General features: G+C 51.8%; 1 protein-coding gene across 7 annotated transcripts; it reads left to right on the top strand.

Annotated features, from left to right (window-relative positions):
- Positions 1-2,410: 2,410 nt before the first annotated feature.
- Positions 2,411-21,622, top strand: LOC309664208 (ficolin-1). 7 transcript variants are annotated; one of them, XR_014265678.1, is made up of 9 exons: positions 2,411-6,939; positions 8,291-8,404; positions 9,887-9,949; positions 10,416-10,451; positions 11,229-11,261; positions 11,608-11,828; positions 12,313-12,442; positions 12,996-13,211; positions 13,326-13,368. XR_014265678.1 is itself a non-coding variant. In XM_082469279.1 (9 exons), the coding sequence occupies exons 1-9, from the start codon at positions 6,837-6,839 to the stop codon at positions 14,785-14,787; spliced, it is 981 nt and encodes a 326-aa protein (XP_082325405.1). In that variant the 5' UTR covers positions 2,411-6,836; the 3' UTR covers positions 14,788-21,622. The 7 variants fall into 7 exon arrangements, 6 of the variants coding, with proteins under 6 accessions (XP_082325405.1, XP_082325404.1, XP_082325402.1 ...); XM_082469279.1 differs by lacking the exon at positions 12,996-13,211 and adding an exon at positions 14,540-21,622 and having other exon boundaries at positions 9,887-9,940; positions 11,701-11,828; positions 13,326-13,460; XM_082469278.1 differs by lacking the exon at positions 12,996-13,211 and adding an exon at positions 14,540-21,622 and having other exon boundaries at positions 11,701-11,828; positions 13,326-13,460.
- Positions 21,623-22,475: the final 853 nt, after the last annotated feature.

Here is a 22,475-nt window from a genome sequence, read left to right as displayed (position 1 = left end):
AAATTCCACTCTTGGTGTGAGCACAGGACCCTGGGAGATTGCACAGTGGCCTTGGTGGCAGTGGTGGAGGGCGGGCTTAGAGGTCACCTGGGTGATCGCCTTGGGAACGTGGGCAGGTCCAAGATGATGAAGACTTGGCAGTTGAAAGCAGTGGACTAAATGCAGATAAATATATCAAGATGCATGTTCCTGAAAGTCACACAAACACACACATGCACGCACACGCAATGCCCACACAGCTGAGTGGAGAAAGTAGAATTCAGAATGAGCCCCAATAAATGCCATTTACCTATGTTAAAAAATACACACACACAAATACACTTTCCAAGAGCATCGCTAAAATCAAAAGATACCCCTGCTGGTACCTGAGGAGGAGAATGGGGAAAGGGCGTGGGAAGGTGCGCTCCTCGGGGGTTGGCCAAGAAATCAGGTCGTCTTTAGGACTTGTGACACTGAAGAGGTGGTGATTCCAAAATTACGGGGCCTGGGGTGATTCTCCCTCCTGCCCCAGAAGGGATGTTTGGCAGAAATGTCTGCTGACATTTCTAGTTGTTACGACTCAGGGAGGGGATGTTATTGGCATCTAGCAGGTAAGAGGCCAGGACGCCATGCAAGGATGGTCCCCACGGCAAGGACGGTCTGAGCCAAAATGTCACTAATGCTGAGGCTGAGTCAGCCTGCTGTAGGGGCCTTGTTCATGGTGGGGAAGGGGCTGTTTCAGGCCTGTGAGGGGTGGGAAAGAGAAAAACTTCCTTCTGAGAGCTGATAGCCTGCCTGCAGTGCCGACTCCTCCCCCACCCCCAGCTTTTCAAGGATGCTCCAGGAGGGTCCCTGGGAGGATCTCCCCTTGGGGGACCCTGGGCACTTCTGCCTTGCTAGGCCCCTTCCTCCATAGAAAATATTAAAAATTATATACAACGATGGAGGTTCAAAGATGAAGATAATCTGGGCTGAATTTTATTCATTTGTTTTCTTCTGATTTTAAAAGAATTCGTAATCATTTTTGTGGGCACCTAAAACTGTCAATGGGCTGTAGGCGCTGTGCCCAAACGCCCTCACGGACCAGCGGGGGCCACGAGTCCACATAGCCCTGCCCACCTGAGGGGCGCCGCCCTCCTGTCCTGGGTCTGTGCGCACAGCAGGGCCGGGGCCCCAGGGACACAGCTCCCGACACCCTCAACGGAGCATCCGTGGCCCAGCTCGGCTGCCGGAGGGGCAGGGAGGGAAACTGTGGGTGAGGGGTGGAGGTTCCAACAGCCACCAGCCAGCGGGCTCCACCTCCCAGGTTGTGAAACACCCACCGGAAACTGAGGCTTGGCACAGGTGGGGGGGTGGGCAGGCCCTGGAGGGCAGCCCTGGAGCAGGCAGAGATGTGGCTGGGAGGAAGTCACGGCCAGCTGCGTGGGGAAATGCAGGTGATGCCCACGTCCCTGGTCACTGACCCCTCGGTCCGTCCCAGACCCCACAATGCTCACTTATGATCCTCTTTCCACAGGGTCCTCAAACCCACTCTTATCCCGAGTCACGTGACAAAGAAGACGCAGAGAGGTCAAGTGACTGGCCCAAGGTCACACCGCTTGGGTCAGGAGAACCCAGGCTTGTGTGGTACTGCCTGGGGCATGGTTCAAGGCAAGCCCTGCGTTCTCTTCCCCCCAAATAGAAAATCCCCAGACAGGTTGGGAGGGTCCCTTTCCTGGGCTCTGGGCTGGACTGAGGTTGGCAAGCAGCCTCTCCCCCAGCCGAGGGGCTCCAGGTGTAGATGGTCCTCACAGCCAAACAAAGGTGCCTCAGGGGGATCTCAGGTGTACTGTGTGCAGGACCCTGCCAGGTCTGGCCGGCATGTGGCCCCCTTTCCTGCAGCCCTCCAGACACGAGTCCTTCCAGGAGCAGGAAGGAAGGGGGACCGGCTGAGAGACAGGGGACAGCCCAGCCCTGGGAACACGCCCTACTCCTGGGAGGGAGGGGGACACCCTGAGGCTGGCTCTGGTGGCCTGGAGTAGCCAGTTCTCTGTAGGGGCGGTGGGGGGGGCGGTTTACACCTGTTCTCCCAGGTGTCCTGCTATTCCTGGAGACTCTTGCTCAGAAAGATGGACGCTGCAAATGCCGTTGTTACTCATTGCATTTCCCCCAAAGACCCATCAACTCATCAACAGAAATCAACAGTTTGTTGGAACCCCGTTGACTCAAAGTCCTTTCTCTGCTGCATCCACCGGTCCTAAACAATGAGGTGGCACCCCCTGCCCCAGGCCCCACTGGAAGACCCACCCTAAATCAGACCCACCCTTCCTGCTCTGGAGCTCCTGAAGCTCTGGCGGCTGGTGTGGTCCTTACCCCGCAAGCCAGGACCTGGGTGGAGAGACAGCATCACCGGGTGGGCTCTGACATCCCTCCTGAATCCGTGGAGTCACGTGCAAAGCCCTCAGGAGAGGTCCACCGTGCAGCCCCTTGTCCCGGGATGGAGGGCAGGTGTGCGGAAGTCCCCGGCCCCCCGGGACCACCTCCCCTTAAATGCAGTGTAGCGAGCAGCACCTGTGCAGTGACAGCCGGCATCCCAGGAGCTAGGCAGGACAAGGGGCCCTTGCAAAATCTCTGTGCTTCCTGGGGACGGTTGCACTGCTGCAGGAAGCAATGCAGAATGACCGCGGCCTCTGCACGCTCCATTTCATTTTATTTAAACTTCCTTTTTGAAGTGAAAGACAACACCTTCTCACCAGAGTGCATGAAACGACCCAGATGAAGCCAGAGCCCAGCACCAGCCTCCGAGCCCCTTCCCAATGCCAAGGCCCCCCCTCCCGAGGGGGCTGCCATCCTGATTGGGGGCATCTTTGCCCTTCTCTGCACATTCCACTCAGCACACATCCCCCAACAGGGCTGTGCAGAGTTGCCCGCTTTTGAAATTTACTTACAAATGCGATCAAATAATGTTTCCTCCCTCGTGTGGCTTCCTCTGCTCAGTGCTGTGTTTGTGAATTTCCACGATGGATGGTTTGCAGGAAGCGGAGATTTGTCCGGGTTACCCTGTGCAGGTTTCTCCAGCCTGAACACCCCTCAGGCCAGGGGTCCATCCTGCTTTGGATGGACATTTCGGTTGTTGTAGTTTGGAGTGGGACATTGTTCTATGTGTGTCTCCTCTGCCTGGACATGCACTGCCGTGGAGCAGGACTGAGCTCCAGGTTGTGGGTCATCGAGCAGGTACACGCAGGCATTTCTCTGATTACTAATAAAGTCGAGCACCTTTTCATGTTTCTATAAGCCATTGAAATATTCTCTTTTGGAAGTGTGTGTATAAGGTACTTTCCCACTCTCTGCAGGAGTATTGATTTACAGCAATTCCTTATTTATCCTGGATACAACACTTTGTCACTTCTGTGTGTTGCAAATACCTCTTCCCTCCCCCGCCCCAGCATGTCTTTTCACTCTCTTGGGGTTATCATTTGAAAACCCAAAGTTCTTAATTTCAACGTCAATTTTCAGACTTTTCCATTACGTTTAGCGTTTTTCATTCCTGCATAAGATATCACCAAGGTTATTTGATATCTGACAATGTGGTCTCAAACTATTCCCATTTGGGTCTATAATTCTGCCAACACTGATTTTTTTTTATGATTAGGGTCAGGTTTCATTTCTGGTTTTCCCACGTGAATACCCAGTAGCTCACAGTGTTTATTGTAAGTTTATTCAAGAAGGAGAGGGTTGGAGGAGGGATAGAGTGGGAGGTTGGTGTTAGCAGATGTAAGCTATTATATATAGAATGGATAAACAACAAGGTTCTACCGTATGGCACAGAGAACCATGTTCAATATCCTATGATAACCCTAATGGAAAAGAATTTTTAAAAGAATATATACATATATATAGATATAGATATATATAACCATATCACTTTGCTGTACAGCAAAAATTAACACAACATTGTAAATCAACTATGTTTCAATTTTAAAAAGTTTATTCTTTCCCCATTCCTCTGCAGAGCCACCACTGTCATGCACCAAGGGTCTGTTTTTGTTTGCCTGAATTTGTTTCTAGACGCTTTATTCAGTTCTGCTGGTTTAGTCTGGATCCTGGAGCTGGTACCACACCATCTCAGTGACTATCTTCACGACAATTATTGACCTCAAGCAGAGCAAGTCATCCTTCCTTGTTCTAGCTCAAAACATCCTAATTATAGACCTTTAAACTTTTAAACAAATTTCAAATTCACCTTGTCAAGTTTCCCAATAAAATGGGCATTTAATTGATAATGCAGTGAATCTGCAGATCAAATAGAGAGAAACTAAGATTTTTCCAATATTGAGCATTTGAATCTATGAACGGAGAATATTCTTCCAATTGTTCTAATCTTTTTAAACATCACTCATTCACATCTGACAGTTTTCTACTGCCAGATGGAGGACTAGCATGTATTTTGCTGGAATTATTCACAGTTACTTGATTTTGGTGTCACTATTGTAAATGTTTAAAATTTAATTTTGTAATTCTTTCTGGCTAGCATTTAGGAACATAATTGGTTTTTGCTAAGCTTATTCATTCTAAAAAATTTAATTTTAGATTCTCTTGAATTTTCTACATAAATCGTATCTTCTGAAAATAATAACGGCCTTGTACCTGCCTTTCCAATTCTTTTACATCATATTTGTTTATTCTGCCTTACTGCATTGACAGTGACACAATGTTGACCAGAAGTGCTGATTTATGAGCATCCTTGTTTGTTTTCAATCTCTGAGGATGCTTTTCAATTTTCACCATTAACTATGTTGTCATTTCAGTGTATGTAGCTTCTGGGGATCTGTTTCTATACTCTGTTGTTTCTATTTGTTCTTGTACATGTTGTCTTTTATCCTCATGAACCTGGTTATCTTTTATTGTGTTCTAACATTTAATTTGGAAAATACATATATTTGCAGAAATCATTTAAGTCCTGGGGTCATACTGTTCTCCTTCCAACAAGATTTGTGTTGGTTTCAGCTCGGAGCAAGCGGATACTAGTGATCTAGGAAGATCTTATTAGAATTTCAGGAGTTGAGATTTTTTTCCTGGGACACCTAGATGTCTCAAAACCAGTTTGCAGTCCACATTAGGGCTGCCTATTGATGATTCATTCTTACTTCTAGGAAGAAATGCTTCTGGATCCCACCCCAAATCCACTCCTTTGACAGAACATAGACCCCAAACTTTGACCTTCAATGCTGCAAAATTGTCGAGGTAACTGACCAGCTTCTCAGCTATCTTTGGGGGAGTGGCAAAAAGAGACCCCACATGCTGGTTTCCCCTCTCCAGATCTCTGTTGCGCTCAAGAACATAGCAAAGTAACCCATTCCCATGTGGTTCACTTGACTATGCCTTCAGGCAAATCTCTTTTTTAATGTTTTGTCTGTTTGTCTTTATGAGGATAGATGGCCCCAAATACCTAACCTGCCATTGTCAGAAGTCAAATGACCTTGACTGATCCCACTTTAAGATATCTGAACTTGACAGAGTCTTGCATTCTTTTGTATTCTTAGGCCCACATACTCTTAGGAACATTAAAGTGACACCTGATTGTGTTGTCAACATCTCACCTGCATTCGTTCTATTGGCAGTGTGAAGAAGAGGAAGCACCCTGGGATCGGGGGCCGGGGATTGTCACTGGCAGATGGGGTTGAAGGACAAAGACCGGCTGCCTCTCTCCCTGTCCTGACTAAGGCCAGGTGAACATCCCTGAACTGGCCCCTCTCCAACAGACGAAATCCAGGCCCATGCTGGGGACAGGCTGCCCCGTCCAGTAGCTCAGGGAGGCTGAGCGGTGCCTGAGGCAATGCAACGCCTGAGGCAACGCGACCTCTTTGTTCCTTCCGTCTCCATGGGCTGGAGCCACTGCACAAAAATTTGCAAAGTCTAGTGTCATTCCAGTGCCCATAGAGATGGACCTGAACTCCTTTTGCTAAACCTCTGGTCTGGCCATCCCCTGCTTCTTTCCTAGTTGGACAGTAGGTGTGGTTGGGACACCAGCCCACGAACACTGGCCCTGAGAAATATCAAACCACAGAAGAGTGGTTTGCTCAGCTCCTCCCCTCTTGTCCTCATCCTACTCTCCTTAGTGACATTCTACACATCTGCAGAAGCCCTTTACAGAATGCCCACCACATGTCCTGGTTAAGGGTGATCATAGTACAAGATGTGGAGGATGGCCTCTGGGATTTGGGGGGAGATAAGACATAGCCTCGCCTTCTGGTGTAATGACCGGACCCAGTGGTCCTTGGAGCATTAGACAGACTCGAGGTAATGTCAGGCTCTTACTAGCTGTGTGACTTCAGTTTCTCCACCTGTGAAATTTAGATAATAGTGTCTTCCGAATGGGGCTGGCGTAAGTAGTATTTGGCACAAAAGAAGTGTTCGGGATTTTTTTCTCTTCCGCTGTGTTAAGTGCTCAAGGACTGCCTCAGTCATTAGAATATTCTGGAAATCAGGCGAGGGAAGGAGCATCTCTAGCCAACTCCTCCTTATACCGCAGTCAAGGTCTCAGAGTGTTGTTTGGGTGTAGTTGGGTAATGAGGAGGGGGTCTGGGGACTCGGCTTTCCTTAAGCCACAAAGAAGGCAGACCCTTTCTAACAGAGGGGTCCTGGGAGCTCTCTCGGCTGGGAATGGAGTATCCTGCCAAGGGAAGTGAGCCTGATTCAGCGGGTAGCATGGTGGGGTCCAGCAGGAAGGAAACACCCTTTGCCATCACTGGTACCTCCTGTTGGTGTAACCAAAGAGGCTGCAGGAAGTGGGTGTCCCTGTGGGAGCTGAGAAACCACAGGCCCAGGCAAGGGCTGGCTTCCCCTGCTCACAAGAGCAAAGTCAAAGACCAGAGGATATGGAGCTGAGCGGAGTAGCCGTGGCCCTGGGGCCCACCGGCCAGCTGCTCTTATTCCTGTGCTTCAAGACCCTGGCTGCCCAGACTGCAGACACCTGCCCAGGTGAGATGGACCTGAATTTCCGGTCCCTGAAAGCTGGTAACTACCCACTCATTGACCACAAATAGTGTCTAGGGTTAAACCCTCCATGTGCATCTTCTTCTGAAGACTCAACGGCTCAACTTCATCTTCAGACTAGGACACGACAGGCCCAAGGTCACACAGGTCAGAGGGGGAGGAGCAGGAATTTAAGCCCAGGTCTGTCCAACTCTCAAGCCTGTGATTCGCCCCACAAGCTTCCCAGCCAGGTCTCGACTCTGCCACCGAGGAGAAGGACCATGCCCATCACTTTCTCCGTCTTCTCCTGGACTTTCCAGAAAGATGTTCTAAGATGTTCTAATCCAAGGGCTCCCACACTTACTTGGGGTTTGTTAGGGCAGATTTCTGGCTTTTACCCCAGAGAGTGCGATTCAGCAGATTCGGGTCTAAGAGGCGGTTGTGGTCTCCCTCCCGATCCCACGCAGGTGGATGGGCCCCACACCCGGCAAGAGGTTGGCCCTGAGGACAGACCAGCCTCCCCCTGAGTTGAGGACGTATTTATGGGGGAAGCATAAGGCTGCTCCCGTGAGAGAGTCCCAGCTGGAGACAGACCCCAAAACGACAGCTGCCCGTGTCTCCAGTGAGAGCACAGCTGATTCCCACATCCTCTAAGTTGTCTCTCGTGAGGATATTTCAGTTTTGAAATCAACAAAATTATTTTTTTCTGAGAAGGAAATGAATCTCTGGTTCCAGTTCTACTGGAGTTTGCTCTGTGTCCTTAGATCAAGTGTGTCCCCTCTCCAGGAGACCTACACAGACCCCTTCCAGCTCAGGAATTCTATGGTCAAAAGTCCAAGGTCTGGGGGTGAAAATGTTACTTTGACCCAGATTCCCCAAGTCTTTTAAATATTTATTGTTATTATTTAGTGAAAGTACCCACTGCTTATGAGGTTCTTTTAAAATGCCATGAATTATACTAAGAAGTTTAAAATCTGCGTTATCTAATCTAATCCTCCCCACAGCCCTATTCCTGTCTCCTCTTGGGCACCGAAGGGACAAAGCTCAGAGGGGTTGAGTGACTTGCCCAAGGACACACAGCACTGAGGCTGGGGGGAGGGTGGCTCAGGCAGGGGGCACTACAAGGCCAGGGCTCGGCCCTGCATCACCTCCACGCCTGACCAGTGCCCACCAGAGGCGGGAAACTCACTGCCAGGCTGACCCTTCATCTGAGACGGGCGACTCTGGCCACAGCCAAGGGCCCAGGCCGAGGTCACCACGTGGCAGATCGCCGTGGCTCAGGTGTCCCGTCGCCGGCTCTGCAGGGCTCTCAGGCCCAGGACGAGCTCCCTGACTGGCGCTCTGTGTCTCTCTGCAGAGGTGAAGCTGGTGGGTCTGGAGGGCTCCGACAAGCTCTCCATCCTTCGAGGCTGCCCGGGGCTGCCCGGACAGGCAGGGCCCAAGGGAGAGGCAGGCGCCAGTGGACAGAAGGGTACGTGCTCTGGCTCGGGGGTGGGGGGTCACTGAGCACCGGCTCTTCTCAAATTAGACCCAGGGTGGGCAGTGCCCCCTGCGGGTCTCAGGTTGGGGGCTTTGGTCACGACCCTGCTCAGAGCTGGCGTCAGGAGCGACCCCTGAGGCCCACCGGGATCTGTCATTCCCTGAGGAGGGGGCTGGTCTCAGCTAGTCTGTGAGCTCACATTTGGGTATATTTTCATAGAACACCCGCTTCCTGGTCCTCGATCCAGCCCTAGCTTTACGTGGCCGTGGGCAACAGTTCCAAGCCTTACGTACCTCGGTATTCTCACCTGAAAACTGAGTCCCCAGCTTTTTCTGTCTGTACCGCAGATGAGAAAACTGGGGCTCAGAGCACTCAGCCATCACCAGGGAGGGTGGAGCTGCACCCCAACTCAGAATGAAGGCCCCCGAGCGCTCCACACCTCTCCCGTCGACGTGCAGGCCCCCTTGTGGGGTTTTGGGCCCCGAGCCTGGTATGAAGGGCAGGTGTGCACCCAGCTCAAGGGATGAGTGCCCCGGGCCTGGGTGTGAGTGGACTCCAAGGGCTCCGGAGACAGGGTGAGCTCGGAGGTCCCCAGCCTCTCACGTCCTAGGAGGTATCCAGCTCAGGGGCCGTGGGCACCCAGGTCAGGACCTAGGGATGGAGGGAGGCATGTGCTCACCACGATGGGCTCCAGGCTGGGGATCCTGCGCGGGGGACACTGGGAGGAGGAGCAAATCTGGGGCGCTGCCCACCAGTGGGTGTGGTTAGTCCGCCCCAAGCGGAGCCGGCGCCCCCTCTGCCCCACACCCCCACACCCACACTCCCCGGGGAGGGCAGCCTGCCGGCAGATGGTCCTGCTGCCTCGGCTGAGCCTGGGGCCGCCTCTCCTGACCCTCCCCTCAGTGCTCAGGAGGAGGGGCAAGGGCCCTGGGTGGTCCTAGCCCCCTGCTAACATCAATAATGCAGACCTGGGAGGCCTCGTGGCTCCTGACCCCTCCTCGCTGGAGGTGGAGAGAGAACCACCACGGAGGGATGCATAATTGCGCCTGACCGCGCCTGCGTCCAGGGCTGAGCACAGGGCAGGGCCCCTCCTCCCTCCCAGAACCAACGGGCCGGAGGCTCCTGTGTGACAGGGTCTCTGAGGACGTGCTCTTGGTCCCAGGCCCCCAAGTAGACGGTGGGGCTCTGTGACGGTGGCCTGGCCCTGGGCTGCTACACTGAGGTGGTCGGGAGCCAGAACGCTGGTGGTTCCCTGGGGCCCGGGCTTGGCGTGCCGGCCGGTCAGCACCAGGTGGCTGTGAGTGCTTTGTCCCCGCTGTCTGCTGTCACCCTCGGGCTGAGTCCCAGGGCAGTGATCCTGAGGATACCGCAGCTGGGATGGGAGGGTCAGGACTGTTTTCCTTAGGGCAGAGACGCTCAAGTGGAATTCTTCAGGTTGCCTTTTCCTCAAAGATGTATCTTTGGAATTTACAGGGGAACGAGGTTCTCCCGGAGTCCCTGGGAAGGCAGGACCGACCGGGCCCAAAGGTACCAAAGGTGATGAAGAGCTAGGACTCCTGAGCAGGACCCCGGGGCCAGTCTACAGAGACAGGAGACATGGAGACAGACAGAGAGAGAGAGGGAGGAGGCGAAGAGAGAGATGGGAGAGAGACAGAGAGAGGGAGGGAGGCCAAGTGACAGAGAGGGACCTGTCCTGCTTCCTGTTTCCAAAGAGCTTCGAGACAGCGTGTGAACTGGGTCCCGGGTCCAGGGCCCCAGGCCCAGAACAGCCTCTCATAACCCAGGGAAGAATCAGGCCTCTGAGTGCCCCCCGCACTCCCCTGGCTGAGACCCAGGCATTGGAAAGCCGTGTGGGCCACGGAGCACGCGTGTGCGGTGCCCAGAGCCCCAGCCTTGTCCCCCACGCCCCAGCTCCCGAAGAACTGAGCCCTTGGGTGGTTTCTCGAGCGGAGGGTCGATGTCCACTGACCAGACGTCCTGTGCATCTCCTGTCTCTCCCCAGGAGACCGAGGGGAAAAGGGCGCGGGCGGAGAGAAAGGTGAGCCCCTCCGCCTCCCTGGGGTCATTGGGCAGGCTTTGCAATGGGCTGGGGGGTCCCAGGGGCCTCGGTCACTCCCAGCACCATCCGGGAGAGGATCTCAGACCACACCCCGGGCCCTGTCCGTCCAACCGATGGGTGCGGGACGAGGGGCCTCTGAGCCCGGCTTGCTTTGTCAGCGGCCGGTGAGCGCTCAAAACTCAGCGGCTCCAGAGCTGGACCCCGGTGACTGGCAATACTGCCTTACTACATAATTGTGGACATTTTGCTCATAATTTTCTGATTTATGCTCATTTTTAAAAAAATTTGTAAAAGCAAGAAAAGGCAAAACTCCAAGACACAGTCACATGCTCTGGCTACAAATACAAAGTGCAAGGTTGGGGCCCAGACTCACATCCCAAATGCTCCCCAATACTGTCCACAACCAGAGGCTCTGGTGGAGACACGGGCTGTGGAAAGTGATAGGCCTGGGGGCGCTGAGCCTCCACCGCCGTGAGCCGTGAAGCCCAGGTGAGGTGGCCGGCACGGCGGTCCAGCCAGCGCCCCGTGCGACAGTGCTGGCCGCCAGCCCCCGGGCAGTCTGGATGCAGTGGGGGCCAAGCAAGCCCAGTGATGCTTAGTCTAGGAACTTGTCCTCAGGGCTGGAGGCTGAGAGTCCTGCAAAGAGCTGGATAACGGTTTCCATTCTCCCCGCTGTGTTCACGGAGCAACGGGGCTGAGGGGCACAGGGCGCTGTTTCCAGACGTGTGACGTGCATGTCCTCTCTCCCCACAACAGGAGAGCCGGGGCAGCTTCATTCCTGTGCCACAGGTGACCACGCACACGCTGACCCCCGGACCTCCGCCTGGACCTGCTCCTGCTGGGGGCGGGGGACGGGGGGGTCGACCAGAAGGCCAGCTGCACAGACTCAGGTTCCAACTTCCAAGGACAAAACCCTCTCTGCGCATATCCTACTCCCCAATTACCCGAGTGATAGGCAGCCATTGCCTGGATAACTCGAGTATATTCCTGGAGGAGGGCCGGTGCCCAGGAGACTAGGCGGGGGCAGCCCTGGGAGGTGGGGATGGCCAGGTAGACGGGGCCTGGCCGTCACAGCTGGGTGGCCTTGGGGGCTGCATCTCTGTCCCAGGACGCAGAGCCCCCCTCCCCCAGGCAGGTGTCCCTGCCTCTCCCTCTTCCCCCCTCCTCCTCCCCCCTGCCCTGCCCAGAGCTCCTGCCCTGGCATCTATTCCCGGGCTTCCCCTCCCAGGACCTCGGACCTGTAAGGAGCTGCTCACCAGGGGGCACTTTCTGAGTGGCTGGCACACCATCTACCTGCCCGACTGCCGGCCCCTGACCGTGCTGTGTGACATGGACGTGGACGGCGGGGGGTGGACCGTGAGTTGGGGGGACCCAGTGATGGCCGTGGGGTTCCTGGGCAGGGGCGGGCGTGCCTGGGAGACCCACCTGGTGGCAGATCACTCTTTAGTGGCCTTTGTGAGACCGTCCATCCCTCCAGGCTGAGGCTGACCCCATCCTTTCACTGAGGTCGGGAGAATCAGAAATGTCGGGGGAGGGGGGTGTGGACCCGTATGGGAAGGAGTCCCGTGGCTCAGGGCGGGGGGCTCAGGCCCGGAGGTGCCCACTCCTCTCCAGCTGTGTGGCTTTGGGCTTGTCGCCTGCCCTCTCTGAACCTCCATTTCCTCCTTGGTCCCATGTGGGTGTCCCTGACTGCCCCTGGGCTCTTTGATGAGACCCACGTTCTGGTCCTCAGCCTGTGATGCGTGTGAACTACCAGTGCTGCTCCCACGTGTGGCCGGGGTGCCCTGTGGGGGGGACGGCAGTGGGGCCCCGTCTCCCCAGCCCTCCCTATCGTGTGCAGGTTTTCCAGCGAAGGAGTGACGGCTCCGTGGACTTCTACCGGGACTGGACCGCGTACAAGCAGGGCTTCGGCAGTCAACTGGGAGAGTTCTGGCTGGGGAATGACAACATCCACGCCCTGACCGCCCAGGGTAGGCCCACGGCCGGGGGCTCTGTGGTGGGGTGCCTGAAATCCACATGCCCCTGACCTTAGCGCTGGGCCACATGAACCAGAAGACCCCACTCCTCCTCGCCCCAGGGGTGGTCACGTCTGACAGCAGGAAGGGTTATTACTCTGAGAACCTAGGACATGTATTCTCTTACACTCTCTGAGTGTTCAAATCGGAGGAGGTGGATTATTGGAGTGAAGACGACTTCTGGTCTCAGGACCGATCGTATCTAGAACCCGAGAGTCGGAAGTGAGGAGGAGGCCATCTGGATTGGGGTGGCCCTTCTCCCACTTCCAACTGTTGGTCCTTCCTTGAAACTGGGATCTTAGGCCCTTAGAGCCCCCTCCCTTGCCTCTCCTGCTCAGTGCATGTGGCGGTCCCCATGCAGGCCCCCTCACCCCACTTCTCCGTTTCACAGAATCAGCTTCACAGCTGGTCCTGAGGTCAACGGCAAACCTGTAAATCCGTTCTTAATTCTTCCACTCCCTCATGGCAACCTTGACGGTGTCCACTCATATGCCTGAAATTCTTGCAGAAGAAACTATACATACAAAGGTTTCCTGCCGTGGCATTCACAGCTATTTGCAGGAGAATTTAGGGTTTCAAACTAGAGCGAGGCTTCATTCCATCCGAGGAACACCGACCTGGAATTTCAGGCACGGCTGATGGAACAGCAGGGGAGCTATTTGAAAACAGGGAGCCATCCCTGAGGTCCTCCCACCGCACCAGCCCAGCCTCTCACACCTTCCCGGTGAATTGTCCCCAATGCCAAGTTCAGACGTCCCCTAAAACCCAAATTCCCATCCCCCCGTGCCTGGAGGCAGAGGGTCCCTTCTGCTGGGACCTGAGCTCCCACCTCCAACAGGAAGCAGCGAGCTCCGGGTAGACCTCATGGACTTTGAGGGCAACCACCGATTTGCCAAGTACCAGTCATTCAAGATGGCGGGTGAGGCAGAGAAGTACAAGCTGGTCCTGGGAGCCTTTGTCGAGGGCAGCGCAGGTGAGAGTCCGCGTGGGGCACAGCAGTGGCCTGGGCTTCAGCGCGGGGTTTGGGGAAGCAGAGAGGACCTGCTGAGCGTCCTGGCTCTGTCTCCCCTGAGTGACCCTGGGCTGGGGCTCCCCTCCCTGGGTCCAGTTTCTCCATCTTTGAATGCAGACACGATGGTACCTGAGTCCCTGTGTAGCACGGGGACCAGTGACGCCATTAGTTACCGCTCCCAAGGCTGTGTCTGCAGAGCAGTGTGCTGTTCTGAGTGGGGCTTGAGGTCACTGACCCCTTTCCCTGCTACCACCTGAAAGAGGATGGTCATTTCATATGAGCCCTTAGAGCCATATTCCCAAACTGGGCTCCACGGAACAAAAACCCTGTGGGATGTTCTTTGCCAAAAAGACCCCCCGGTCGCAGGATGTGGGGAGGCATCTCTTATGGTGCATCCTCTTGAGAATTCCCAGTGTGCACTCTTTCAGGAAAGGTGCTAGGAGCCTGTCTGCTTGTGCTGAACCAGAGCTGCAGAGAGCAAGGCCCTCCCGGGGTGTGGGGGGGGTGGGGGTGAATGCTAATGGGAGCCTTCAAACACACGCCTCCTCTGAGCCTCCAGGGAAGGAGCAGGGCAGGGACCCTCCTCTCCATGTTGCAGGTGGTACAGCTGAGGGTCTGGCAGGGGTGAGGAGGGCGGTGGGGTGCTACAGGAGCTGGGGTCAGTTGCACACCCAGGGCTGAAGATGGAGCAGGGGGCCCTGGGATGAGGCCATGCTGTCCCTCTGGGATGACCGTGCCACCCAGGGAGTGGGTATGAAGCCCGGAAAAGCGATGCGGGCTCGGGGAAGGGAGGGCCCCTCAGGGGAGAGGATGGCGCGGGTCCTGGTGGTCTTGGGGGAGCCGGGAGGAAACAGGTGAGGCTGGAGGAGGGAGGCACGCGCCCTGGGGCAGAGCTCCTGGACCAGGAGGCTCCATCTGCCCCAGGGTGAGGCAGTATCTTGACGCCCTGGGGGTCGCCTCTCTAGAGGGAGGTGGCGCTGGGCAGGTGGCAGGGCGGGCTCCCTCTAGCCCGAGCAACACCCACACTCCCTCCCGAGCAGGTGATTCCCTGACGCCCCACAAAGACCATTTCTTCTCCACCAAAGACCAAGACAACGACCAGAGTTCCTCTAACTGTGCGGTGCAGTACCAGGGGGCCTGGTGGTACAAGAGTTGTCACTCGTCCAACCTGAACGGCCGCTACCTCGGGGGGCCACACACGACCTATGCCAGTGGTGTCAACTGGAGGTCGTGGAGAGGGTACAACTACAGCTACAAGGCATCCACGATGAAGGTGCGGCTCACCTAGGTGGGCGGGGCCGGCAGCCCTACCCGACGCCTCCCCGCCCCACTGCCTGCGGCCTCCCAAAGCCTCGCTCAGTCCCCAGCGAAGGCCAGCACACATGCTCCCGCCGCCCCTTTGCTGGACAAGACCTGCTCGTCCAGCCCCTTCTCTCCCATCAGAGGGTCCGAACCCTCTTGCCCCACAGCCTCACCAGAAGAAGAATCATGTTTTAAAACCGTTTGCTTTCTGGCAGATATTTCTCCTCCCAGTTTTCATTTGCGTCCTCAAACATCAGCTGTTTTGAGTATTTTTCCCAGAGCCCATCCACAGCAGGGACTGTGGCCGAGGCAGGGAGAGTTAGGGAGCCCATTTAGCAGATGCAACCACTGATATTCCTAGAGGGCAAGTGGCTGTTCCACAGAGCATCAGCCCCCAGCCTTAAGCTCCCACTTAATTTCATCGATGGGGTTGCAGGGGAATGTCCCCTCCCTCATCCAAAGTCACCTGCCTCTTCCTGATATTGATCACAGCATCTTCACACATCTTTAAACAGGTCACTTTGAGACTAGAAAACTCTCATTAAAAAGGGGGGGGGAGGAGTTAAATAGGGACCTTTCTGCTTTCAATCAATGCAGTGGGTGCTCTGGGCCAGCTTCCCTGGAGAGCAGCTGAAACACCAAACACAGATCCACAGGGAGGGCTGCGTCCGCCCAGCGGGACAAGGGCAGCTGGCTTTCCACATACATACAAAACCCTGAGGGGCCCGGCCTCACACCGCACCATCCTCGGCTTCGGGGCGATGGTAGACCTCAGTGTGCAAAGCCGAACAGCCTGACGGGAGATGGTAAAGGAGAGTTTTCTCAATCTCTCGGGCCAGGGAGAGGTTTCTTAACTGGGACTTCAGAAGCACCAGGCATAAAGGAAAAGATTGATGGATTCAACCACATTAAATCAAAAGCTTCTGTTTATCAAAGGACAGCGTAGGAAATGAAAGGAAAGTCACAGAGGGATAGAATCCCTTGGTAACATGTAGGTTATTAGTTTTCTACTGCTGTCTCTGTTCATTACCAGCAATTTAGTGGCTTAAAAACAAAGGAAACGTGTTATCACAAAGTTCTGCTGGTTAGACGTCCGACGTGGGTATGACCGGGCTAGAAGCAAGTTGTCAGCAGCGCTGGTTCCTTCTGGAGGCTCCAGGGGAGGGTCTGTTTTCTGGCCTTTTCCAGCTTCTGGAGGTCCCTGGCATTCCTTGGCTCGTGGCCCCTTCTCCATCTTCAAAGCAGCAAGAGCACATCACCCCGATCCTGCTTTCATGGTCCCATCTCCCTCTGGGTATAGCCAGAACAGGTTCTCTGAAGGCCTCATGTGATTCGACTGGGCCCACCTGGGTATCCCAGGACCATCTCTCCATCACAAGATCCTTAGTTTAACCACATCTGCCAAGTCCCTTTTGCCACGTAAGGTGACATCTTCACCAGTTCTGGGGATTAGGGCAGGAAACCTTTAGCAGGGGAAACATTACTCTGCCTACCACAACCTATTAAAAAAAAATCATGGTCTCATACCCAGAATATTTAAAGAACTCCTACCAATCAGTAAAAAAATTTTAATAGCTCAGTAAGAAGTGGTTAAGAGATTTGAACAGACACTCCACAAAAAGTGATATCCATAGGACCAATACATTTATAAAAAGCTTCTCTATTTTGTTGGTTCTCAGCAAAATGCAAATTATAACCAAAACGAGATGCTATTACACATCCATCGGGATCGCTAAAATTTGAAAAACTGACAACACTAAATGTCAGAGATGCTGCAGGGTAAGGGGGGTTTCATATACTGCTGGTAGCAATGCAAATTGATGCCACTAACTTGGAAAAGTGTATGACATCCACTGTTAGAGTAGAAGACACGCATTCCCATAACCTGACAATTCCACTGCCTGACGTGGAAATAACTGTTGTGTGCCCCAGGGGCCATGCCAGGAATATCTATAGCCAAACTCTTCACAACAGCCATACCCTGGCATCCCCCCAAAGGCCCATCAGGAAGAAGGCAGAGAGCAATGCAGAGATAGTCACGCACTAGAATGCCACACAGCAGTGCTAATTGGACAGCTACGACCACACACAGGACGGACAGAGCACAACGCAGCAGCTGGCGGAGGAAGCTGGATTCAAGAGAATATATATTGTTGGCTTCACCTCGTACAAAACTGTTTCCAAGGTAAAAATGACCTGCCGTGTTTCGGATGCCTACTTAGGTGGTAAATGTATACCAGGAAAACAAGAAAGTGGTTGCACTTGGAGTGGGATGGGGTGGTCACTGGGAAGGGACACAGATGGCCTTTGGGGTTCTGGGCTGTGATGACAAGCATGTGGGCCACATGGTAATAAAAATACACCCATGATCCAGGGATGTGGGCGACATGCACATCTTTTCCTGACGCCCACGGTCATTGACTCAGTCACTGAGGAGAGGTCCCTGCAGCCCACCTGGGATTGACCAGACCCCACCAGGTCCTGGCCACAATCTCTCCACAGAAGTAAAGTCTGCTAGTTGAAACTGCACTTTTCTTCTTCAGTAGGTAAGCATCTTATAAACCCAGGAAGACTTGTAAGTCTAGAAATGATTAATATACTAAAAGCCATAGAATTATGACTTTCATAATTCTAAAAAGAAATCTGGGTAGATTTGGTATCTCATAGTCTCATAATGTTTAAAGAAGTTGGCCTATTGTAAAGAAGGTCTCATAAATCCAAAGTTAAATATGTCATTAACTAATTGACTTAGTCTTGTAATGTTATCTGAAAAGCTTGGTGCATTTATACACAGTATTGGAATATGTAAGAAACTCTGGGCTCCTTGTATTTCTAAGTGAAATCATTAGATTTCTAAAAATTAATTAGTACTAAGAAGGTTTTGTCCACTAGGCAATTGAAATGCCCAAGAAGGAATTGAATATATTACACTTATTATCACCATTCAAAGTTTTGAAAGTTTAATGAATTAGATTTGTCGTATTCAAAGACCCTTAAGAGTGACTGTTAAGATTTGCAGGTCTTAAGAATAGAAAAACAAGATCTGTATGCCAAACGTAAAATATTAGGCTAAGTTTTTGAATCTGTAGCTTTCAGAAACCAAACCTTAATTTTAAAAAGCAGAGTCTTTCCTAAACACAAATGCCTCTCAAACTCAAATCATCAAAACTCAGTGATGTTTCGAACAGCTCCATGCTGGTACCTGGGGGAGGATCAAATAAGCGAAATCCCCCAAGTCTCGTTCCCAGCACCCTCTCCTGAGCAGGAGGGGAGGTGGGGCCCCACCAGCAAGGTTTCAGCGCGTGTGGGGTCATTCCCCCAGCCTTGTTCTCATCACCTTTTCTCTTATTAGTGAATATTTTTATTACCCAAACTTCCCCTCTACCAGCTTATGCTGTGGACGCTCTTTCCCTACTCTTGTGGTGTCCGTGTTCAAGATGCCCTGCCCACTCCTGCCCTCTTACGGCCCAAGACAAACGAGTCCCTCTACCACTGACCTTGAGGGTCTTTCAGCCCCTGTCAGCTCATCGTCCCTCCTGCCTTCTGTGTCACCGTGTCCGGCACACACTTTATCTCTTTATTTAACACCCCGCCAGACGTTGCTCTTACAAGGTTGCACAGCCCATATTCCTCTTGACGTATCTGCATTCTTGCTTTTCTTTTTTTTTTTTGATTATATATAAGTTTTTTATATTTATTTTTTAACTTAAGTATAGTTGATTTACAATGTTCTGTTAGTTTCAGGTGTACAACAAAGTGATTCATATATATATATATTCTTTTTCAGATTCTTTTCCCTCGTAGGTTATTACAAGATATTTAGAGTTCCCTATGCTATACTGGTCCTGCTGGTTGTCTATTTTATATATAGTAGTGTGTATCTGTTAATCCCAAACACCTAATTTATCCCTCCCCCACCCCCTTTCCCCTTTGGTAGCCATAAGTTTGTTTTCTATGCCTGTGAGTCTGTTTCTGTTTTGTAAATAAGTTCGTTTGTATCATTTTTTTTTAGATTCCTCATATTAGCGATTTCATATGATATTTGTCTTTCTCTTTCTGACTTCCTTCACTTAGGATGATAATCTCTAGGTCTGCCCATGTTGCTGCAAATGGCATTATTTCATTCTTTTTTATGGCTGAGTAATATTCCATTGATATATGTACCACATCTTCTTTATCCATTCATCTGTTGATGTACATTTGGGTGGTTTCCATGTCTAGGCTATTGTAAATAGTGCTGCTATGAACACTGAAGTGCATGTATCTTTTTGAATTAGAGTTTTGTCTGGATATATGCTCAGGAGTGGGATTGCTGGATCATATGGTAATTCTATTTTTAGTTTTTTAAGGACCCTCCATACTCTTCTCCATAGTCACCCATTATGTGGCTCTTACCCCATCTTCCAACTCTTTTTCAGTCTTTCTTGCTGTCCAACAAACTCCCTTTCATTTCATATATATATATTTTTTTGACATAGGTCTGCCGGTGATGAATGCTGTCCTTTTTTGTTTTCTGAAAACGTCTTTATTTTGCCTCATGTTCAAAGAGTATTTTCACTGGGTGTAAAACCCCAGGTTGGCAGGCATTTTCTTCCAGCACTTTAAACATGTATTTCCAGAGATTCCATTCTTTCTGCTGAAAGTCTGTTGCTCCTCTGAAGGGAAAGTGACTTTTTTCCTCTGGCCGTTTACAAGGTTTTCTCTTGGCCTCGATGGTTTTGCCACGATGTGCCTGGGTGGATTTTCTTTGAATTTGTCCATTCTCTCCACTCTTTCAAAGACTTCAATTACACATATGAGCATTTTTTCCCCCCGTGTTCCATGTCTCTCATGCTATTTTCTGTATTTTTATTCTTTTTTTCCCCTCCACATTCAGTCTGGATATTTTCTGTTGACCTCTATTCCAGTTCAATAATAAAACCCTTTCCTCTGCTAAGCTGCCAAAACACCTGCCCAGTCTCCCGGGATTGGCAAATGACCCCAGGCGAAGATACCCACAAATACAGCCACCTGATTTTTATTTCCGCTAGACTTTATTCTGGGAATTCCTTGCAATTAGCCGTCTTTAATGCTTAGGAAGAGTACCTCTGAACTTCGTCCAGCTTTTTATTTATTTTCAAAGGAAGTGTGGTGCTTATTATCTAATCCATCATTCCTGGAAATGAGAGCCTGAATGTACAGTTTTATCTTCTGATGTGAGTTATTTTCTCATGGCCTTAGAGTTTGCTTGTTTAGCATTTTTTAAATCGTCACCGAACATTCATTTGAGGAAATGGTCATCAATCCTATGGTTGAATACTTCTATTCTAGCTGGTGTTTCAAGGCCACAATTTTGAATGAACACATCTAAGTACACAGCTTTCTCTCATCTGTGGGGTTTTCTAGAAGTAAGTTCCTGGTGAGCGTACTGATTCAAAGTGTGTGCACTTTTCTTTAGGACATGACACTGTATGTGAAAGACTAAAATCATAAACCACTTCACCATAAAATGATCTATTTAAGCCATGTAAAAAGTCACTGTAATAACTAGATCTTAATTCAGCATTTTTTTTGGACACTTGACTTCCCTTTTCATCTGGGTCACTCCTGTGCTCTGAGGATTGACTGAGAAACTGGGGACATGTGGCTCCACGGAGCCTGGACATGGTTTGGGGACACGCTTGGTTGTCACCTCTGTCCACTTGACATGCTGCCACGCAATTCCTACCATGGCTTATCTTCAGAATCAACAGGAAACTGCAAAAAATACAGGCTCCAGGAATCACCACTGAGATTTTGGTTTCGCAGGTCAGAGATGGGCCTCCTGAATCTGTATTTTTTAAAATTTATTTTATTGAAGTATAGTTGATTTACAATGTTGTGTTAATTTCTGCTGTACAGCAAAGTGATTCAGATACACACACACACACACATATACATTCTTTTTATGGTCTTTTCCAATATGGTTTATCACAGGATATTGAATATAGTTCCTTGTGCTGCACAGTGGGACCTTGTTGTTTATCCATTCTATATATAATAGTTTGCATCTGCTAGCCCCAAACTCCCACTCCAACCCTCCCCCAACCCTTGGCAACCACAGGTCTGTTCTCTATGTCCTGAGTCTGTTTCTGTTTCGTAGATCAGTTCATTTGTGTCATATCTTAGATTCCGCATATAAGCGATATCATATCTGTCTTTGTCTGACTTAACTTCACTTAGTATGATCATCTCTAGGTGCATCCATGTTGCTGCAAATGGCATTATTTCATTTTTGATGGCTGAGTAATATTCCATTTTATAAATATACCACATCTTCTTTATCCATTCACCTGTTGATGGGCATTTAGGTTGTTTCCATGTCTGAATCCATATTTTAAGAGCCTCCCCAGATAGCTCTGAGGGACAGCTGGGCTTAGGACCCACTAATATGCTAGTTTCAGGGCTAAGTGTGCTGTTGGATGATTTCAGGGCAAGCAAATGAAAGTCCTGGGCCCTCTGGCCCATCAGAGCAGAGCTTGTGTGACAGGAGACAGTGGTGCTACAGGGGATCAGAGCTGAGCTAGTTAAGAGGAAGACATTTGGGTTAGAATCCCAGGGACACAGGAGTGGTGGAGCCAGACGGGTTACCGGCTGAGTGACCAGGAGACACCCAGGCCGCTCACAACACTCAAGCTTGTCAGACCCAGAAAGTCCTGCTTAGTTACTCGGCCACTGCACCGAGAGCCTCCCAACCTGCCGGATAGTCGCAGTTTTTGTTTTGTTTTCTGGAGATGCGTTCTGCCCTTGGCTCCCACGCCTCGGCCACCAGCTGATAAGGCCTTTCTGAGATGGGTGGGGAAACAACTTGGACATCCTGCTGCCCAGGGCACCCGGCCCCCTCCAAGGAAGGGCTCTACGGAGAAGAAGGGCCAAATCCACAGGAGGAGGGGCTCCCGGGGTCGCGACAGCTGCCCCTGGCCTCACTGCACGAGTTGTCCAAGGCGACGGCGAGCTTCCCACACCCGCAGGTGTTTAGGACCAGATGAAACGGGCATCCATCAGGGGCTGCAGAGGCGCTGGTTCTTGCCCCACGTGAAAGCGTGGACCGGAGCAGCTGCGCCTCACTTCCAGTGCCAAGATTTGATGATTTCTATTTCCACCCCAATTAGAATTTAGGACACCCCTCTTGCAGGCGCAGGACTCTGGGAGGGCCGTGTTCGCTCCCTTGGGACAGATGGACGTTTCCAGATGGTGCCTGGTTCTCCCAGCTTCCTGGCTGGGACTTGTGCCACATATTGGGGTGGGCGGGTGGAACTTGCAGCCTCCCGCGAAGCTCCAGGAATCAGATAATTGGCCGCCCCCCACCCATATGGCTGATGAGTCACCGTGACAATGACAACCAAGTTGAGTAGCTCAAGGGTGGCGGAAGAAATGGATAGGAAATTGACGGGAGGCAAAGTCGGCTCAAAGCCCAGAGTGGGATTCAGGATGAGGATGAGATTGCGGGTTCCCCCTCTCCCCTCCCTGCACCCCATCCCTCACCTAGGCCACCTCTTTGTAAAGGAAAGTGACAGCTGACTATTTAATACACAACTTCATATCTCAGGGCTGTAATGCAATGCAAACTTGTCTTGGTCGCACAGGGCGTGGGGGGGCGGGTCAGCCCTGCAGTGATCGAGACACCCCCTCCCCCGGACTGCAGCTGCTCCTTCC

This window comes from Balaenoptera physalus (assembly GCF_965194825.1).
Source record: "Balaenoptera physalus genome assembly, chromosome: 7".
Classification (NCBI taxonomy): Eukaryota; Metazoa; Chordata; class Mammalia; order Artiodactyla; family Balaenopteridae; genus Balaenoptera; species Balaenoptera physalus.
The sequence above is the reverse complement of the archived record's forward strand: the minus strand, read 5'-3'. Positions and strand labels throughout refer to the sequence as shown.

Bases quoted from the DNA above. Each gene is read 5' to 3' on its own strand.
- LOC309664208 (XM_082469276.1), top strand. From the start codon at position 6,837: ATGGAGCTGAGCGGAGTAGCCGTGGCCCTGGGGCCCACCGGCCAGCTG. The intron at 9,950-10,415 runs GTGATGAAGAGC...GTCTCTCCCCAG, and splicing joins CGGGCCCAAAGGTACCAAAG to GAGACCGAGGGGAAAAGGGC. The intron at 11,829-12,312 runs GTGAGTTGGGGG...TATCGTGTGCAG, and splicing joins TGGACGGCGGGGGGTGGACC to GTTTTCCAGCGAAGGAGTGA.